At 42.1% G+C, this 18,268-nt stretch overlaps 1 protein-coding gene and 1 pseudogene across 2 annotated transcripts; both read left to right on the plus strand.

The window, feature by feature from the left end:
- The first annotated feature begins 5,446 nt into the window (after nucleotides 1-5,446).
- On the plus strand, nucleotides 5,447-6,864 carry LOC106985707 (E3 ubiquitin-protein ligase RNF138-like; annotated as a pseudogene).
- A 428-nt stretch (nucleotides 6,865-7,292) lies between these two features.
- On the plus strand, nucleotides 7,293-15,974 carry LOC106985708 (protein SSX1-like). Of its 2 annotated transcripts, none has more exons than XM_053201934.1 (8): nucleotides 7,293-7,421; nucleotides 8,417-8,552; nucleotides 8,988-9,102; nucleotides 9,705-9,803; nucleotides 12,206-12,255; nucleotides 13,857-13,992; nucleotides 14,849-14,950; nucleotides 15,428-15,974. In XM_053201934.1, exons 2-7 carry the CDS (start codon nucleotides 8,451-8,453, stop codon nucleotides 14,944-14,946), a joined length of 600 nt encoding a protein of 199 aa, XP_053057909.1. In that variant the 5' UTR covers nucleotides 7,293-7,421; nucleotides 8,417-8,450; the 3' UTR covers nucleotides 14,947-14,950; nucleotides 15,428-15,974. The 2 variants fall into 2 exon arrangements, with proteins under 2 accessions (XP_053057909.1, XP_014939377.1); XM_015083891.3 differs by having other exon boundaries at nucleotides 7,318-7,429.
- Nucleotides 15,975-18,268: the final 2,294 nt, after the last annotated feature.

Raw genomic sequence — 18,268 nt, forward strand, 5'->3', positions numbered from 1 at the left:
TAGCATATTGCTTAATTTCCATTTATTTTTTGCAGTTTTTTCTTTGTAATTGATTTGTAGTTTCATACCATTATATAGTCAGAAAAGATGCCTGATATGATTTTAATAATGTTCAAATTATTGAGACTTGTTTTGTGGCCTAGCATGTGATCTATCCTGCAGAATGTTCCATGTGCACTTGAAAAGAATATGTATTCTGCTGTTTGGGAATGGAATGCTCTGTATATATCTGTTAAGTCCATCTGGTCTAATGTTTCATTCATACCCATCATTTACTTATTGATTTTCTTTTTTTAATGTTTATTTATTTATTTTGATGGGGGAGGGGGTAGAGGGAGAGAGAGACAACCCCAATCAGGCTCTGTGCTAACAGCACAGAGCCCAATGTGGGGCTTAATCCCACAAACCATGAGATCATGATCTGAGCCGAAATCAAGAATTGGATGCTTAACCAACTGAGCCACCCAGGAGCCCCTGCTTATTGATTTTCTATCTGGATGATTGAACCATTGATGTGAGTGGTGTGTCGAAGTCCCCACTATTATTATTATCAATTTCTCCCTTTATGTCTGTTAGTATTTGCATTATATATTTAGATGCTCCTATTTTGGTGCATAGATATTTACAATTTTTATACCCTCTTGTTATATTCCTCTTTACCATTATGTTATACCCTTCTTTATCTCTTGTTACAGGCTTTGTTTTAAAAGCTATTTTGTCTGATATAAGTATTGCTACCCCAGCTTTTTTTCTCATTTCCATTTGCATGGAATATCTTCTTCCATCTCTTCACTTTCAGTCTGTATGTGTCTTTAGGTCTGAAGTGAGTCTGTTGCGGGCAGCATATAAATGGGTCTTGTTTTTTTTTAATCCATTTAGTCGCCCTATGTCTTTTGATTGGATAATTTATTCCATTTACACTTAAAGTAATTGTTGACAGGTAAGTACTTATTGCCATTTTGTTAATTGTTTTCTGGTTGTTTTTGTAGTTCTTTTCTGCTTTCTTCTTCTCTTGCTCTCTTCCATTATGATTTGATTATTTTCTTTAGTGTTATGCTTGGATTCCTTTTTATTTTATTTTTGTGTGTGTGTGTATCTATTATAGGTTTGTGGTCTATGGATACCATGAGCTTCATATGTAACGCCCTATATAGATAGCAATCTTATTTAAATCTATAGTTGTTTAAGTTCAAACACATTCTAAGATCACTATATTTCTACTCCCTCCCCTCCTGAATGTTTCATGTACTTGATGTCATAATTTGCATTTCTATTTATTTCTATTTTGTGTATCACTTAACTACTTATTATAGATATATTTGATTTTACTACTTTTGTTTTTTAATCTTCATACTAGCTTTATAAGTTATTAATCTACTACCTTTACTATATGCTTGCTTTTACCAATTTTTTATTTCTCAATTTTCTTATATCTAGTAATGACCTTCTTTTTTTCCATGTAAAGGAGTCTCTTTAACATTTCTTGAGAGCCTGATTTAGTGGTGATAAACTTCTTTAACTTTTGTTTGTATGGGAAACTCTTTATTTCCCCTTAAATTTTGAATGATAATCTTGCTGAAGTAGTTTTGATTGCAGGTTTCTTTATCCTTCATCACTTTATTTTTTTTAATTAGGTAATGTTTATTTTCGAGACAGAGAGAGAGCATGAGAGATAGAGAGAGACAGGGAGGGGCAGAGAGAGAGAGGAAGACACGGAATCTGAAGCTGGCTCCAGGCTCTGAACTATCAGCACAGAGCCCGACACAGGGCTCGAACTCGTGGACCGCAATATCATGACCTGAGCTGAAGTTGGACACGTAACTGATGGAGCCACCAAGGCACCCCTCCTTCATCACTTTAAATGTATCATGCCACTCCCTTCTGGCCTGCAAAGTTTCTGCTAAAATATCAGCTGATAGCCTTAAGGGTGTTACCTTGTATGTAACTAATTACTTTTCTTTTGCTGCTTTTAAGATTCTCTCTTTTTCTTTAATTTTTGACATTTTAACTATTATGTGTCTTAGTGTGTACCTTTTGGAGCTCATTTATTTGGGGACTCCTGTGATCCCTGGACCAGAATATCTGTTTCCTTCCCCACGCTAGAGAAGTTTTCAGCTACCATTTCTTCAAATACGTTTTCTGCCCCTTTCTCTCTCTCTTCTCCTCTGGGACACCTACAACATAAATACTAATATGCTTGATGTTGTCTGAGAGGTCCCTTAACCTATCCTCATATTTTAAATTCTTTTTTTTTAATTTTTGCTGTTTAGGTTGAATGATTTCCACTACACTGTCTTCCAGATAGTTTATTTGTTCTTCTGCATCCTCTAATCTTTTGTTGATTTCCTCTAGTATGTTTTTCGTTTCAGTTATTATATTCTTCAGCTCTGATTTGTTTTTATATATGTATTTTTTCTCTCTTTGTTCACATTCTAAATGAGTTTATTCACTCCTTTCCCAAGTTCTGTGAGCATCTTTATGATGATTACTTTGAACTCTTTATCAAATAGACTGCTCATCTCCATTTCATTTAGTTCTTTTGCTAAGGTTTTGACTTATTCTTTCATTTGGAACATATTTCTCTGTCTCCTCATTTTATCTGATTCTTTGTGTTTGTTTCTGTGTATTAGGTAGGTCAACTACATCTACTGGTCTTTAAGGTAGTGGCCTTAGTAGAAGGCATCTTATGGGACCCAGAAGCACAATCCCCTCTGATCACCAGAAGTGGGCACTCCAGGGGTGTCCCTTATGTAGGCTGCATGTGCCTTCCTATTGTGAATGGGCTACAACTGCTGTGAGAATGCTGGTGGGTGGGGCTGACCCCCAGCATGACTGCCTGAGAGGCCTGGTTGAAGCTGCTGTGGATTTGTTGGTGGGTAGAGTTATCCCCTGGTGTTACTGGCTGTGAGGCCTGTCCATGACTCTTACAGGCATGCTGGTGGAGGAAGCTGTGCTTCCCTGTCACAGGAATCACTTTGCAGGGGCACTGGTCCCAAAGGAGGCTGTCCATAGAAAGTGGTGGGGCAGGAGCTGCTTCGAAGGGGTGCCTATTGAAGTGGGTGCATTGGTAGGGTAGGGCTGCAAGGAGTCAGACAGGATAAGTGGTACTATCAAGGTAGATGGACAGTGACAGAACTGGTGCCTGCCAACATTGGGCCAGCTAGGCACCTGTCAACACTTCTGTTCCAGGAAAAATTTCCTACAGATCTCTACCCCTCCAGCACATGCCCTAAAATTAGCCAATAAATCTTCTTCATATATGGCCTAGCTGCTTTTCAAACTGCTGCCTCTGTGCTGGGTGTCAGAGCAAGTGAGATTGTGTAAGCCCTTTAAAAACAGAGCCTTGGGGGGCACCTGGATGGCTCAGTTGGTTGGGCATCTGACTTCGGCTCAGGTCATGATCTCACTCACAGTTCATGAGTTCAAGCCCCATGTCGGGCTCTGTGCTGACAGCTCAGAGCCTGGAGCTCACTTCAGATTCTGTGTCTCCCTCTCTCTCTACCTGTCCCTCACTCACACTCTGTCTCTCTCTCTCAAGAATAAATAAACATTAAAATATTTTTTAATAAAAAAAATTTTTAAAACACAGAGCCTTGGTTTCCTACAGTCCACCAGCTCTCCCAGAGTTAAGCCCCACTGATTTTTTAAAGCCAAATGTTATGGAGGCTCATCTTCCTGGTGCATATCTTCAGGGCTGGGGGTACCCAATATGGAACTTGAACCCTTTGCTCCTCACAGAGGACCCCCATGTCTATCATATTCCTCCCACTTGTGGATTGTTACACCAGGGCTTTGGTTCCCAACCAGGTTTCATCTCTGCCTTTCCTACCCTTCTTGATAGGACTTTTTCTTCATATCTTTGGCTGTGGAAGAGATTTTCTGCTAGTCTCCAAGTCATTCTCAGAAAGAGTTGCTTTAAATGTAGTTACAACCTTGATGTGTCTCTGGGAGGAGGTGAGTTAAGGATATTTCTACTCTGCCATCTTTCCCTCTAATAATGATAACTTGATTTCTAGTGTCCAAGTCCAAAGAGGAATTTTAACCCAGGATGGATCATGCCAAGAGTTTCATCCATACTTATTTTAAGTGATGAGATTTGGTACTTTTGAGCTGATAATATTAAATGAGATTGTGGACTTGAGTTGATGTATTGAGAAATTTGGGTATTGGTGATGTAGTACATGTGTTTTGCATGTGGGATGGATGTGAATCTTCTGAGACCAGTGGTCAGATTATGGGAGACTGAATAATTTCACCTCTCCCACCAAAGATATTCTATTTCCTGGAATTTATGTGTGTTACCTACAATACCAACAAAAAAAAAGACTTTGCCAGTGTGATTAAGTTAAAGATCATGATATAGGGGGATCATCCTAGATTATTTGGGTGAGTTCTAAATGCATCACAAGTGTTCTTATCAGAGGGAGGCACAGGGAAATTTGTCACCAACAGAAGATAAGAGGGGGATGTGACCATGGAGATAGAGATTTGAATAATGCAGCCACAGCCAAGGAATGCTGGCAGCCTCCAGAAGCTGGAAGAGCAGAGAGAAGATTCTCTCCTAGAGCATCTGGAAGGAGTACAGCCTTGCTGACACCCTCTTTTCAGCTTAGAGAAACTAATTTTAGACTCTGGGAAAATAAATTTCTCTTGTTTTATTCCACAAAACTTTTGGTAACTTGTTACAGCAGCCATAGGAAATTTGGGTGATCATTAGAGATTATGTAGATTATGTTGAAAGTCCCTTGTAGTTTTAAGATGCATTCATTCATTCAACTAACCAACAAATATTGAAAGCCATATAAAACAGTAATTAAAAGCACAGACTTTGGACTCAATTCAACTTGGGAGTGAATTGTGTGACCTTGATCAGGCAGCATAACTCTCTGAGCCCCAGTCTCCACATCTACACAATAGGGATAATAACAGTACTTAACTCAAGGTGAGGTTGTGAAAATTACATGGGATAATGCACACATACAGCTTTGTGCTGGGCACAAGGGTCATTGCCCTGTCCCTGTTCTAAGAGACCTATCATTCTGGGAGGAAAAACTTAGAGAGATCAAGACTGTGGACCGAAAGCACAGGAGGAATTGGGGACCCGTTGGAGGCACTGGTGGTAGGGGGTCGGAACGAATTCCTAGAGAAAGTATCTTCTGAGTCCCCTGAGGGACAGAGCAAGCTGTAATTATATGGATACTCTTTTTAATACTATTACTATTAAAATATTACTATTAAGGAGGAAAACATTCTTGGTTATCGGGTCTTCTAGAAAAAGCACATCTTTCAAAAACACCTATCAAAAACAGTAAAAAAAAAAAAAAAGTTTAAAATAATTCCTGTCCCTCACTGGGTTTGCACAGGGAGTCATGCAGGCCCCCACTTCCACCTTGGCTGCTGACACTGCTACCACCACCATCATTGCCTTGATCCTTTATCCCTCACCATGGCTGAGGACCTGTCTTCGGCCACGTCCTACACCAAAGATAATTTCTACTGCCCCACCTGTTAGGGGGGCTCCAAACCGCCATGGGGCCATGGCCTATCAGCACATTCTGTAAGAAATGTTTTCTGACTGGGGCGCCTGGGTGGCTCAGTCAGTTGAGCATTCGAATTCGACTCAGGTCATGCTGACAGCTCACAGCCTGGAGCCTGCTTCCAATTCTGTGTCTCCCTCTCTCTCTTCCCCTCCCCCCACTATCTCTCTCTCTCTCTCTCTCTCTAAAATAAATAAACATTGAAAAATTTTTTAAAGAAATGTTTTCTGATTTTAACAAGAGAGAGCAGAATACGTTGTCCCCTCTGTTATGGAAATGTGACTAGACTTAAGAGAGAATGTCCCGAACAAGCCTTAGACCTTGAAACTGTCATGATGAAGTTTTCAGGTAGTTGTAGATGCTGTGCAAAACAGATTAAATCCTGTTACTTGAGATATCATTACAAATTTTATTAAGAAGTATCAAGATGGGGGGGGCACCTTGTTGACTCAGTCGGTTGAGCATCCAACTCTTGATTTCAGCTCAGATCATAATCTTGCAGTTCGTGCAATCAAGCCCCCCATCAGGCTCTGTGCTGACAGTTCTGGGCCTGCTTGAGGTTCTCTCTCTCTCTCTCTCTCTCTCTCTCTCTCTGCTTCTCCCCTGTTCATACACTCTCTCTCCCTCAAAATAAATAAATAAATAAACTTAAAAAAAAAGAAATATCAAGATAAGGACATCTGGGTGGCTCAGTCAGTTGAGCATCCAACTGTTGATTTTGGCTCAGGTCATGATCCCAGGATCATGACTTCAAACCCTGCATCAGGCTCTGCACTGAGCATGGAGCCTGCTTAAGATTCTTTCTTTCTCCCTCTGCCCCTCTCCCCTGCTCTCTCCCTCTCTCTCAAAAAGGAAAGCTTTCAAGATGAATATTGTGTTTCTTCTATCATTCCAAATTTTCAGATCTCTCAAGATTCAGTAGAGAACATTAATAGGAGTGAAACACTCACCTCTAACAACACAGAGATTTGTCAAGAGAATACAAGCTTTTCTGGGCATCCCATCATTAAGTGTCCCTTTTGTCAAGGGTCAAATTTTACCTGACAGCGTTTATGGAATCACTGTAACAATGATCACATAGTTCCTATTTCAGACAGTACCGGTGATATGCCCTATTTGTGTGTCTCTTCCTTGGGGAGCTCCTAGCCAAATAACTAGAAATTTTGTTAGTCATCTAATCAAAGACATCAGTTTGATTATGGATAATTTGCTAATCTTCATCTAGAATGAGGAAATCCAATATGAGACTGCTGTTGAAGGATCGACTTATAAAGACTGTAGACATCTCTGCAGCTTTGTACCTGCAATGCTATCTTTAATGGGATAACTACATGAAGTCTCTGTTTCAATAACTTCATACATTTATTAATGAAAGGAATTCAATCTTTTAAAAGTTTAAAATTCTGAAGTCACTAGAGTAGTCCTAGAAAAGACCCCCATACCTGAGGAAGTTGGAGACTGATAGCAAGGATTTGAGGTGATGGTTTCATATTTCGCATTTATTAAAACTAAACAACAAATGCACAGAACAGAGCAGTACGCTGAAGAAAAAGGGACCATCTGAGCATGCGCACTTAAGGGCCTACGGAAGCTAGAGTGGCCAACTTTGGCAGAGCACAATCCTGCTTCAAGCGTGAAAATCAACCCACTGTGAAAAAAACGGTACTGTCCCTGGAGCTGGACTTAAGAGACCCCGTGACTGACTCCCTTGCCTCGCCTACTTTCTTACCCCCTGATTGGCCAGTTCAAGTTCATTCACTGTTCTGATTGGTTGATTGTCCTTGGGCAGTAGAATTGTGGGATATCATCCGTTGGAGCGACTTTTCGCCTCTGCTTCGCCTCTGAGGGAAGCGTTCTTTTCGGACAGTTGCGGACTGGTCAAAGGTGGGCAGGTAAAAAAGTAACGAATCTCCACAGGTCACTCAAGTAGTTTAATTCTCGCTGGGCCTCCCAACATCCTCAATATCCCTAGGACTGAGAAGTGACTTAAAGCCTTTCAGGACAATCCCCGTCAGGCAAAGATAAAACTAGTTTTTCGTCTGTGAGACTTTCTAATTGGCCTTCCTGAGGAAAGAACTCCCGTCAGCCTGAGAAACCCCCAAACCAGCTAGATGCCCCTAGATTTCTTCAACCAGAGATAATAGCCACTGCCTAAGTGACTCTTTTATTGACTCCTCTAGGATAGAGCAGAAACCTTCTTTGCCTTAGAGACCCCTGAATTTTCTCTCCCTAAGAGATTCCCAATGTTGAGGAACACCAGATTGCTGCATTGAAACTCTCCACATTGCTGCATTGCCTAAATGATGGCTGATCGAGTAGTCTTGGAGATTCTAGCTGTCTTCACACCAATAATTTTCAAATAACCTAATAATGGGCTCTAAATCCACTTTATGTTAGCAATCCTCATTTATTTTCAACAGAGCAAAACCCCACATCCCTCTGCCTGAAAACCTAAACCCATCTGTCAGAGACACCATGTGGTCTCTGGGACTTACCTCCTCACTCTTTTGCCTCAAAACATGCCCCCTTCCCCCTCATAAAACTAGATGCTCACTTCACTTCTTGCCCAACAAGGTTGTCTTTATATCTTTCCTTCAGGATAAGCCAAACTTCAGGCAAACTACTATCAACAGTAACAAATCCCTTCTCAAAGTCTCAAGGATGCATTAATGCTTACAGAAAACCTGTCATTCCTAACCAGTACTTCTCCCAAAGATCTCCAGCTCCCTGTTCATTTGACTCTGCCACCCCCAACCCACACCCCCACAGCCATGTCCTTTTTCAGGGGCAGATAAGCCCAGGATGGAGAAAAGTAGAACCTAGAACTCTAGGTAACTGACGAAATGTAGCCTACCCTCAGTGCTATCTCCCTTCCTCAGGTCCTTTGGATACATGACTGGAGAGATTTAGGTTATGTCCCTTCAAGATCAAACCATCTCCAGCGCTATGAACAAAGGCAACTCCTTTGCAAAGAGGCCCAAAGAGGTTACCCAGAAATCAGAGAAGAAACGCAAGGTGAGGTGATCTGGAGGGGGTAGAGGAGTGGCCCAGGGGACACTGTAGAGTGACTAGATTTCTGAGGAGGTGAGGTAAGAGGCACTGGAGAAAAGGAGCAGGGTGTCAGAGGGAGATCCAGAGACTCAGGAGCTTCCCATCCTCACTCTCTCCTCATCCACCATCCCTGGAGATAACAGATCTGTGACTTTGCACTGCATTTGGTGACTCTCAGTCCATTCTGGAAGGTAAAAGAGCATGCTACCAGCATTAAGCATCTTCTGCATGCCTGGGGAAAGGCTAGAGAATGTTACCCATGACATTAACTGCGAAGGATTATTATCCCCAGTTCACAGATCCAACATTGAGATCCTGTGGCAGAGGAAGAGACCCCAACTGAAGACCAGACATGTTTAGCTGAGTTGCTGTTAGGATTTACTTATTTTTCTTTCCTAGGAATTCGAGGCTATTTCCAAGTTCTTCTCTAAGGAAGAGTGGGCAAAACTTGGATACTCAGATAAAATCACCTATGTGTACATGAAGAGAAACTATGACATCATGACTGGTCTAGGTAACAGGAAGTTCTGGGTACAGACAAGCCTGGGAACACATCACTACCCCCTCAGTCCCTTTACATGCCACGGCTTCTTCCTAGGCTGCAAGTGTCCCACACCTGCCCTTTGTGCGGGGAGAAATCCTAGGGCAACTTCAGGGCATTCTTTTCTTTTTTTCTTTTCTTTCCTTTCCTTTCCTTTTTTTTTTTTTTTTTTTTTTTAGTGTTTTATTTATTTTTGAGAAAGCTAGCATGAGCGGGGGAGGAGCAGAGAGACAAGGAGACAGGGAATCTGAAGCAGGCTCCACGCTGACACCAGCAAGCCTGATGCAGGGCTCAAGCTCACCAACTGTGAGACCTGAGCTGAAGTTGGACGCTCAACCGACTGAGCCACCCAGGCGCCCCTCTGCTCTTTTCTATTCTGTGCAGGGCTGAGGGCCTGGGGTGGCCACAAAGATGCTCAAACATAGATCCCACATGTTTCTCTTCTGCTCACCCTTGTTGTGATTCCCCCAGCTGATGAGCTTTACTTTTCCTGCTGCTTCCCAGGATCCCACCCCAGGATCCCACCTCTCCTCTCAGGTTGTCTCTTAAAGAACAAATATTTTGCTTCTTTCTAGGTCTCAAGACCACCCTCCCAGCCTTCATGTGTCCTAAAAAATGTGCCACAAAGTCCAGTGGGCATGATTCTGATGAAGACCAGGACTCCGGGAATGAGAGTAAGTGGACAGGAAGGGCCTGGAAAGGGTCTCCTAAAGCCCAACTGCTTTGGGTCCAGCTGCTTGGGAAGGATTCTCAGGAGTTTGCTCTCTCAAAAGTATCATGGCTGAGTAAGAAAAGTTGGATGTAGAAGGTTAAGTAGAGTCAGAGGCCATTCATATAAAATCCTAAAACATGCAAAATGAGAGTATATATTTTTATGGATAATAAGCAATGGTAAATGTATAAAACCTGAATGAGAATAAAACCCATCAAATTCAGGAATGCAGAAAGAGGGAGGGCAGGGATCAGTGAGGACTGTACAGATGACTTCAGCTGTTACTTGTTTATTGTGTTTTGTTATATATATTTTTAAGTTTTATTTATTTATTTTGAGAGAGTGTGTGTGTGAGAGAGAGCGGGGAAGGGGCATAGAGTGAGAGAGAGTGAGAAAGAATCACAAGCAGGCTCTGCAGTGTCAGCATGGAGCCCGATGTGGGGCTCGAACTCACAAACCATGACATCATGACCTGAGCCAAAATCCAGTCAGACGCTTAACCGACTGAGTCACCCAGGTGCCCCATGTTTTCTTATATTTTGAATAAAGATCTCAGAACAATCTGAAGCAGTTGTGGGATAATGGTAATATCTGACTAGACTCAGTGATAGATGTTCACGTGTTTCCCATATTATTCTCCATAATTTTCTGTACATTTGAAACATTTCTTTTTTTTAATGTGTTACTGTTCTTGCTCAACACAGTTAATGAATCACAGGACAATTAAGAAAAATATAATTAAAGTCTAAATCCATGTGGAACACCTGGCTGGCTGTTGGTAGAGCATGCGACTCTTGACCTTGGTGTCATGAGTTCAGGCCCCACATTGGGCATAGAAATTACTTTTTTAGTATATGTGCTGCCAAAGTGAGCACAGAAGTTACTTTTTTTTAAAAAAAAAAAAGTATAAATCCACAAAAAACTTCAAGAGTCAATTTCATAATAGGGCAGAGGTATTGGGTAAATATCTTAAGAGAGAGTGATTAATGCATTATATAATATACATATGTGTGTGTGTGTGTGTGTGTGTGTGTATAATGCATTATATGGATTATATAATGACATACAGCTATTTGGTGTTTTTACCCAAACCAAGTAGTCTTTTTGCTCCTAATCCAACCTGATTCTAGGTGTTGAGCTTGGGAGAGAGTTTGAGACAGCGATTCTCCACACACCGAGCTTTTCTAGTTGTCAGTGAGCACAGGTAACACACAGTGAAAAGGGTAGCAGATTCTAGAAATCTGTGTGCATTTGAGCAGTGTGTGTACTCGCTGTAAAGAGGATGAGATATACTCACTTGGTCTCTGCTCTGACGGCACAGTTGTAAGCAGACAGAGTCAGAATGTTCAAACCATCTCCAACAGACCTGTGACTCTCCAGAAAGACAGACCAGATTCCACAAGTTCCCAAAACTACTGTGAGAGGGCTGAAAATCTAGTGCTTGAAAATCTACAAAATTTTTGACACTAAGGGAGTATCTTTTTATTATTATCATTTATTTATTTTTAGGGAGAGAGTGTGTGAATGGGGGAGGGACAGGGAGAATCCCAAGCAGGCCCCGCACCAGGACCATGACATGGGGCTCAGACCTACGAGCTGTGAAATCATGACCTGAGCCAAAACCAAGAGGTGGATGTTTAACTGACTGAGCCACCCAGGCACCCCTGACACTAAAGGAGTATCTTTTTACTGGAAACATTCCAGAACCACTGCTAAATCATCCATGGTTCATCATACACCTAATGACTTGGTTAAAGTATAACTGGCATATTATAAAATTCACCAGGTTTAAGTAGACAGTGATTTTAGTTGTCACACATCTTTAAATGAATGCAATCAATTTAGTTTAATTAATTCAGTTTAATTGGGGGGAGACGCAAGAAATATGTAGTAGAATAGGATGAAGTAGTGATGGAGTTTAGTTCACATTTTATAAATCATCAGAAGAAAAATTATGAATTATGATGCCATGAATAAATGTATAATCACAATTTAAAGATAATTCAGGGACACCTGGGTGGCTTAGTTGGTGAAGCGTCCAACTTCGGCCTAGGTCACGATCTCACAGTTTGTGGGTTCAAGCTTCACGTCGGGTTCTGTGCTGGCAGTGCAGAGTCTGGAGACTGCTTCGGATTCTGTGTCTCCCTGTCTCTCTCTTTCCCTCACCCACTTGTGCTCTGTCTCTTTCTCTCTCTCAAAAATAAATAAACATCAAAAAAAAATTTTAAAGCCAGTCTCAAAATAACTCCTTGACAATAAGTGGATTCATAACCCTTTCCTCAGAATTCCCTGATACTACAGGAGTCTCTGGTGTTTGGGAATGTTTGTCAACAGAGAAAAACTTCCACTTATCATTTATTTTAGATGAACCTCTTCAGGAGGATTCTGATGTGCAACAGAGAAAACGCCTGAAGGTGAGTATCTCCCAAATCTAAAGAACCAGAGACTCTTTCTTCCTCCACAGATATGAATATCGGTAAGAGCGGGGGAATATTGAATATTGCCTGACCCTTGCTGACTCCCTTTCATGATCTGTTTATCACAATTCCTGATGTAGCATCAATAACTTAATAATTAGAGATTGTGATAGCTGATACTTCTGTTGTTTTCATACTGATGTCAGATACTATTTTAAGCAATTCACAAGGATTAATTTCGTTAATCTTCAGAAAACCTCTATGATGTTTTCCTATCATTATTCTCAGATAATAATGAGGATATTAGTAACAAAAACTAATCATAAAGATGAGGATGTTGTGGTGCAGAGATGTTAAGTAATTTGCCTGAGACCACAGAGGTAGTGGTAGTAGTCTGTACATTTGAAACATTTCTTTTTTTAAAGGGGTGATTGTTCTTGCTAAACACTGTTAATGAATCACAGGACAATTAAGAAAAGCCCCCAAAGGATTTCCAAGCTCAAGAAACTTTTCATGTGTTTATGAAGTTCGAGGGTTTCTTCCAAAGCTTTACCCCACAGAAGCTGATCATGCTTCTGTTTAGACACCCACTCTCACAAAATGAAATACCAGCTCCCCTCTGCTCTGTGGCAGGGACACTTTCATGTGGCTTGAGAATGGCCTGAGCTGTCAGCCCCTCCCTACTGTGATCTCCTTTGGGGCTTTGTCAGCATCTGAGGCATCTCTGAAGCCTCGATCCCAGCCCAGGGAGTCCCTCAGAGGTACCTGAATGTTCACTGAATAAGTGATTCCACAATTGTAGAATAAACTCTACTTTAGAGGGTAAAGGCATCTGGGACAGTTGAGACGGTTGGAGACAGTTGAGAGAATTCAAAGAAGGGTCATAAAAGAAAGTATTCATTTTCATTATTACCACATTAAAGTGTTTGCAAGCTCAGTACTTTCACTTAGCTTCTTTTACTTTTATTGTTCACTATTTCATAAACGAGGGAACTGAATGAAAGGAAACTTAAGATTGTTGGTCAGTGACACATCCTGATGCAAGCAGAATTGGTATGAGAGCCACCTTGCCTAATTCCACATTCAATGTTCTTGCCAGCATAGGATAGTAGGTGACATCTGGAGCTGCTTTCTTTGCTGTCTATATTAATGTCTGTGAACTATTCCTTTCCTCTCCCTTCCCTGTACTCCTCTCCTCTATACCATTTTCCAGCAGTGTTTTGTCTCTGTGCATTTTTACATTTATTCTCCCTGCAGCTCTCTACTGGCTTCTATGCAAGAAAGGAGCCCCTCATGGGGATTCTTAGAATGCTATTCTACCCCAACTCTTCTGTCTACAACACCCCACTTACATGGAGCATTTTGCTGTTTGCAAGAAGGTGAAGACAAACGTTCTACCCCTGGAGACATCCTCATTTAGGCCATTCCTTTTTGTTCTAATCTCCCAGGCTCTTCATAATTTAGGTACAGGTGATATAATGATCTTCCAGGGTTTTAGGACATTAATCAAAGTACTGCATGTGAAGACATTTTGTAAGCTCTAAAGCACTAGAGAAATGCTGTTGATACTGTTTATGTATGACCTTCACATTAAAAAGGTGATGCACAAGAAACCAAAAGAAAAAGATGATTCAGACCCAGTGCCAGTAGCACTTGGCTCTAAGCAGGTTCAGGAACAGCAGCGCTGCCCAGGAAAAGCGAGTGCCCCTGGTAAAAAGAGTAAGAAGAAACCAGGTAAGAGGTAGCTATGTGGGAACGACTCCTCTGTTTCCTGGCTATGTTCAAGTATGTGGTCTAGGTATGGGGGATGGATCTTGGACAGGGTTGTAGCCAGACTGGACTGAGGAGCTCACCGAGCTCCAGCTGAGATATTAGAACATGACTTCCAGGGTCATAGACCTGACTTGTCATTGATATAAAAGTTAAGTAACTAGGGGTGCCTGAGTGGCTCAGTTGGTTGTGTCTGACTCTTGATCTCAGCTCAGGTCATCTCAGGGTTGTGAGTTCAAACCCCATGTTGGGCTCCATGCTGAGTGTGGAGCCCACTTTAAAAAAATAAAAATTAAAAATAAAAGCCAAGTGACTATAGGCAAGTCTTCTAAATTCTTTGAACTCCAGATTCCTAGTCCATAAAATGGAAATAAAGAATCATAGTTCACAAATTGTTCAAGGGCGTTAAATCTAGAAAGCTTGACAATATGAAATGTGGTCAAGTAATTCCATCTGTGATAACCTGGGAATGCATCTTACAGTTGTATCCCCAGCCCTCAGCCTGACACACAATATGCCCTTAACACAAATATGCTGAATGAAAGAAGGTCTGAATGAATGTTCTGGTAAGTAAAGAGGTTGGAAATCTAAATCTGACAATGGGAAGAGCCAGAAGCTAAAACTGTGGGCATTTGGTGTGTATTGGTCTAACATCTCAACCTCTCTGAGCCAGAAGATGTGGAAAACAGACTATGTCGAATGCCTGTGGGCACTTGGGAGGGAGGAGGCATCTCCTTATCTGAAAACAAAACAAAACAAAACAGAGACTTATACTCCCCAACCCAACCAACTCGCATTTACCAACTCTTCTCCACCATAGGATCCAAGAAAGGGAAGAATATTTGGGCAAATAGACTGCGCCAAAGAAAGACCCTGATAGCATATGAAGAGATCAGTGATCCCGAGGAAGATGACTAATCCTGTAAGTAACCCTTCAGTCCATACCCGCAGCCCTGCAAAATGTACTTGTCTGTTATAGAACTGGTATCCCATCTTGTCGCTTATTCCCCAAACCATTCCTTTCTCCTAGTCCCTTGGGGTGCAGCATTGAAGCTAAATGATGAGGTTTCCCATGCTCTTTCTGCTCCCTGCTCAGTATACCCAGGGATCCTCCCTACCTAGAATGATGTGGGCTCCCAAACCCCTGGTCAGCTCCTGATGTGTAGGCCACACTTGCCTGTAGTCTGGGAAAACTCAAAAGACAGGTAAGGGGGTCACTATGGCATGAGCATAAGGTTCACTTTGAGGAGCAGTGGGAGATGCATGCAGATGATGAAGTAGGGTAGAATCAGAGTGCTCACAGCCGAGCAGGTGTGGATGAGGAGTTTGGTATTGATTTATCAGACAATAGGAGCTCACTGCCACTGATTCTCCTTCCCTTTCCTTGCCTCAACCTCAGGGATGTACAAATGCCCATGATAAGAAGCAGAACCTGGTGGCCTTTCATGAACATGGGCATGGCTGTGAATTCCTAGCCATCAGGTGTATAGCAAGCAAAAGAAAGAGTTCACAATAGTGAAAAGTTAAGCATGATTTTTGTTACTGTGCGCCAAATATTCTGTTAGATATAAGAGTTTTGTCGAGGAGTAAAACATATACCTAATACATATTTCTTTCTGTGTATCCATGCACTTATCTTAGAAAATAAGTATTGTATTGTCAGGTAATTCTCTGCATATAACAGCACTACCCTCCTCCCCAGATGTGCAGATGTGACTGCTGAGGGCAGTTTTGGGTGTTTGATTTCACATGTTTTCCTCTGCATTTACACACACACATATGATACTACTATAAACATTTCCCACGTGCTTTTTCCCCACTACCAGCGTGTCCTGGACAAGTACCATTCATTTTGTTCCTGTTCAGCAGGTGCTCCATGTTGTAAATCCACATTATTAATTTACATTGTATTAGTCATTGACAATTAATAAACATGTACAAGCTTTTCTCAGTTGTTTGCTCCTTTCATTCTTCTGCACAGAGCCCTGTGCATATGTGTGAGTGTTTCTTTAGCACGCAGTCTTAGAAGTGTAATTGTTGTGTCAAAGGGCTCATTCATTCAACAAACACCTATTGAACATGTACTGTGTACTGAACACTGCTCTAGGTGCTTGAAAGACATCAGAGAACAAGACAGACAAATGTCCCAGCCCAAATGGAGCTAACATTCTAATGGGTGATGTTTCCAGTTTTTATTTTGATGGACACTATACACCCCAAATTCTGGGGCAGGTGCTGGTTGGACACCTTGGCCTTTGCTCTCTGTAAGATCTCCTTAGTAAGGGGCTGGAATGGTCCATTTGGAAGTCTGTGAGAGGAGACAGAGATAAAACCATCAACTGGGGAATGTAGAAGAATAGAAAAAGGAGTGGTCCCCTGGAGAGCATATGGTGCGCAGGAATGGGAGTTTGCTAGTCATGATGCAGGAGAGCAGCAGATGGAAAAATCCACTGAACAAAAGTATGAAACTGCCCATCAAGGGTCTCATGACCAAAGTTTTGAGGGCTGGGGAGGGGATGAAGAGTTGAGAATGGGAGAGTCTCCTCCTATACATACCATTGCAGACCACATAATCAGCTCTGGGAAAAGGAAGAGGGGAGTCTTTGAGGGAACAAACCATTGTGTGGTACATTAAGGGACATTAAGGTTGCCAACAGAGGTCACCAAGGTGACTTGCATTGGACATCAACTACCAGCCCCAGATGGAAGCAGGGTTGGTGCTATTTTAACCATCCACTGCCCATCACCTCAGCCTCCCAGCAACCACCCAGCCTTGGCAGGTCTCTACTCTTCCGCTGAGGGTTCCATCTCCCCTACCTCTGCCTTTGTTCCACCTCTGGACCTGTCTCCTCATCCCAATAGATTTGGATCCAAAGCAGGGAGAAGCCATAAAGCCACAGATGATTGGGTCCTGAGGAGACAGACAAGAATTAAAGGCTCTCCTGGGGGTCTGACTGATCATTATGACTCGAGGCTAAGTCCACGTTTGCTGGGCCGGAGTTGGGTCTGCCCTCTCCCATGTACACACTATGACAGCTGCAGGGTTGCTGTCCTCACATCAGCCCTGAGGCTGGGTCTCCTAAAGCCCTGAGAGTTGGTGGACCCTACTCCGGAGGACTTTGCCCTGAGAGATTGAGAAAAGCCTCAAAGAATCACCATTCATTGGAGCTCTAGACAAGACAGGTGAGGAATAAAGCATGGCCAGGGGTATAGGCAGATAGGGATACATACATGAACTCTTTCTGACCAGCATGTTCCCCATGATACAGCCTTCTTCACAGGGGCGACCCTCCCCACAAAGTCAGCTCCTGGGGAATGCGTATCGAGGACATCCTTGTTTACCTGCTTCTTTGAGAATATTATCCTGTCACTTGTCACACCTCTGGGTGGGACAAGTCCCAAATCCAGGACTTTACATCCCAGGACAAGAACACCATCTGCAGGAATGAGGGAGGTCTGGTTCACTGGGGTCTTCTCAGCCCACCTTCCATAATAACCATATAAAGTGCAATTAATATTCACCATGCATTTAATAGATGTTATATATAAATAGAGAGAGATTATACACAGAGACACTAGCAGATGTCAGACTTCTTGCCAGAGTTCCTGTAAATTGCATGTGTGGGATGGATGGGCTTGGAACTCACTGAGACTTCAGACATTAAGGAGAATAGGTGTGGGGGTACCTGGTGTCTCAGTTGGTTAAGCTTCCGACTCTTGATTTAGGCTTAGGTCATGATCTCACCGTCTGTGGGATTGAGCCCCGCTTTGGGCTCTGCACTACTGACAACGCAAAGCCTGATTGGGATGCGCTCTCTCTCTCTCTTTCTCTGCCCCTCCCTGCCCTCTCTCAAAATAAATAAATAGGTAAACTTTTCAAAAAAGGAGAACAGGTGTGTATTGGAGGGGGAACATGAATAAGCTTCAGGTTCTGTCCCAAGTCTCAGAGTAGAGGACAACATGGATGGCCTTGAGGGTATAATCCTAAGTGAAATAAGACAGAGGAAGACAAATAGCATGATTTCACTCATACATGGAATCTAAAACAAAACATAACAAAAAACAAACAAACAACACAAAAACAACCTAGTAGAGAACAGATTGATGGTTACCGGGGGGGAAATGTGTCGGAGGGTGGGCAAAATGAGTAAAGGAGCTCAATTGTATGGTGATGTATGGTAACTAGACTTTTGGTGGTGATCACTTTGTAGTGTATACAGATATTGAATTATAATATTGG

The sequence above is a fragment of the Acinonyx jubatus genome, chromosome X (genome assembly GCF_027475565.1).
Source record: "Acinonyx jubatus isolate Ajub_Pintada_27869175 chromosome X, VMU_Ajub_asm_v1.0, whole genome shotgun sequence".
NCBI lineage: Eukaryota > Metazoa > Chordata > Mammalia > Carnivora > Felidae > Acinonyx > Acinonyx jubatus.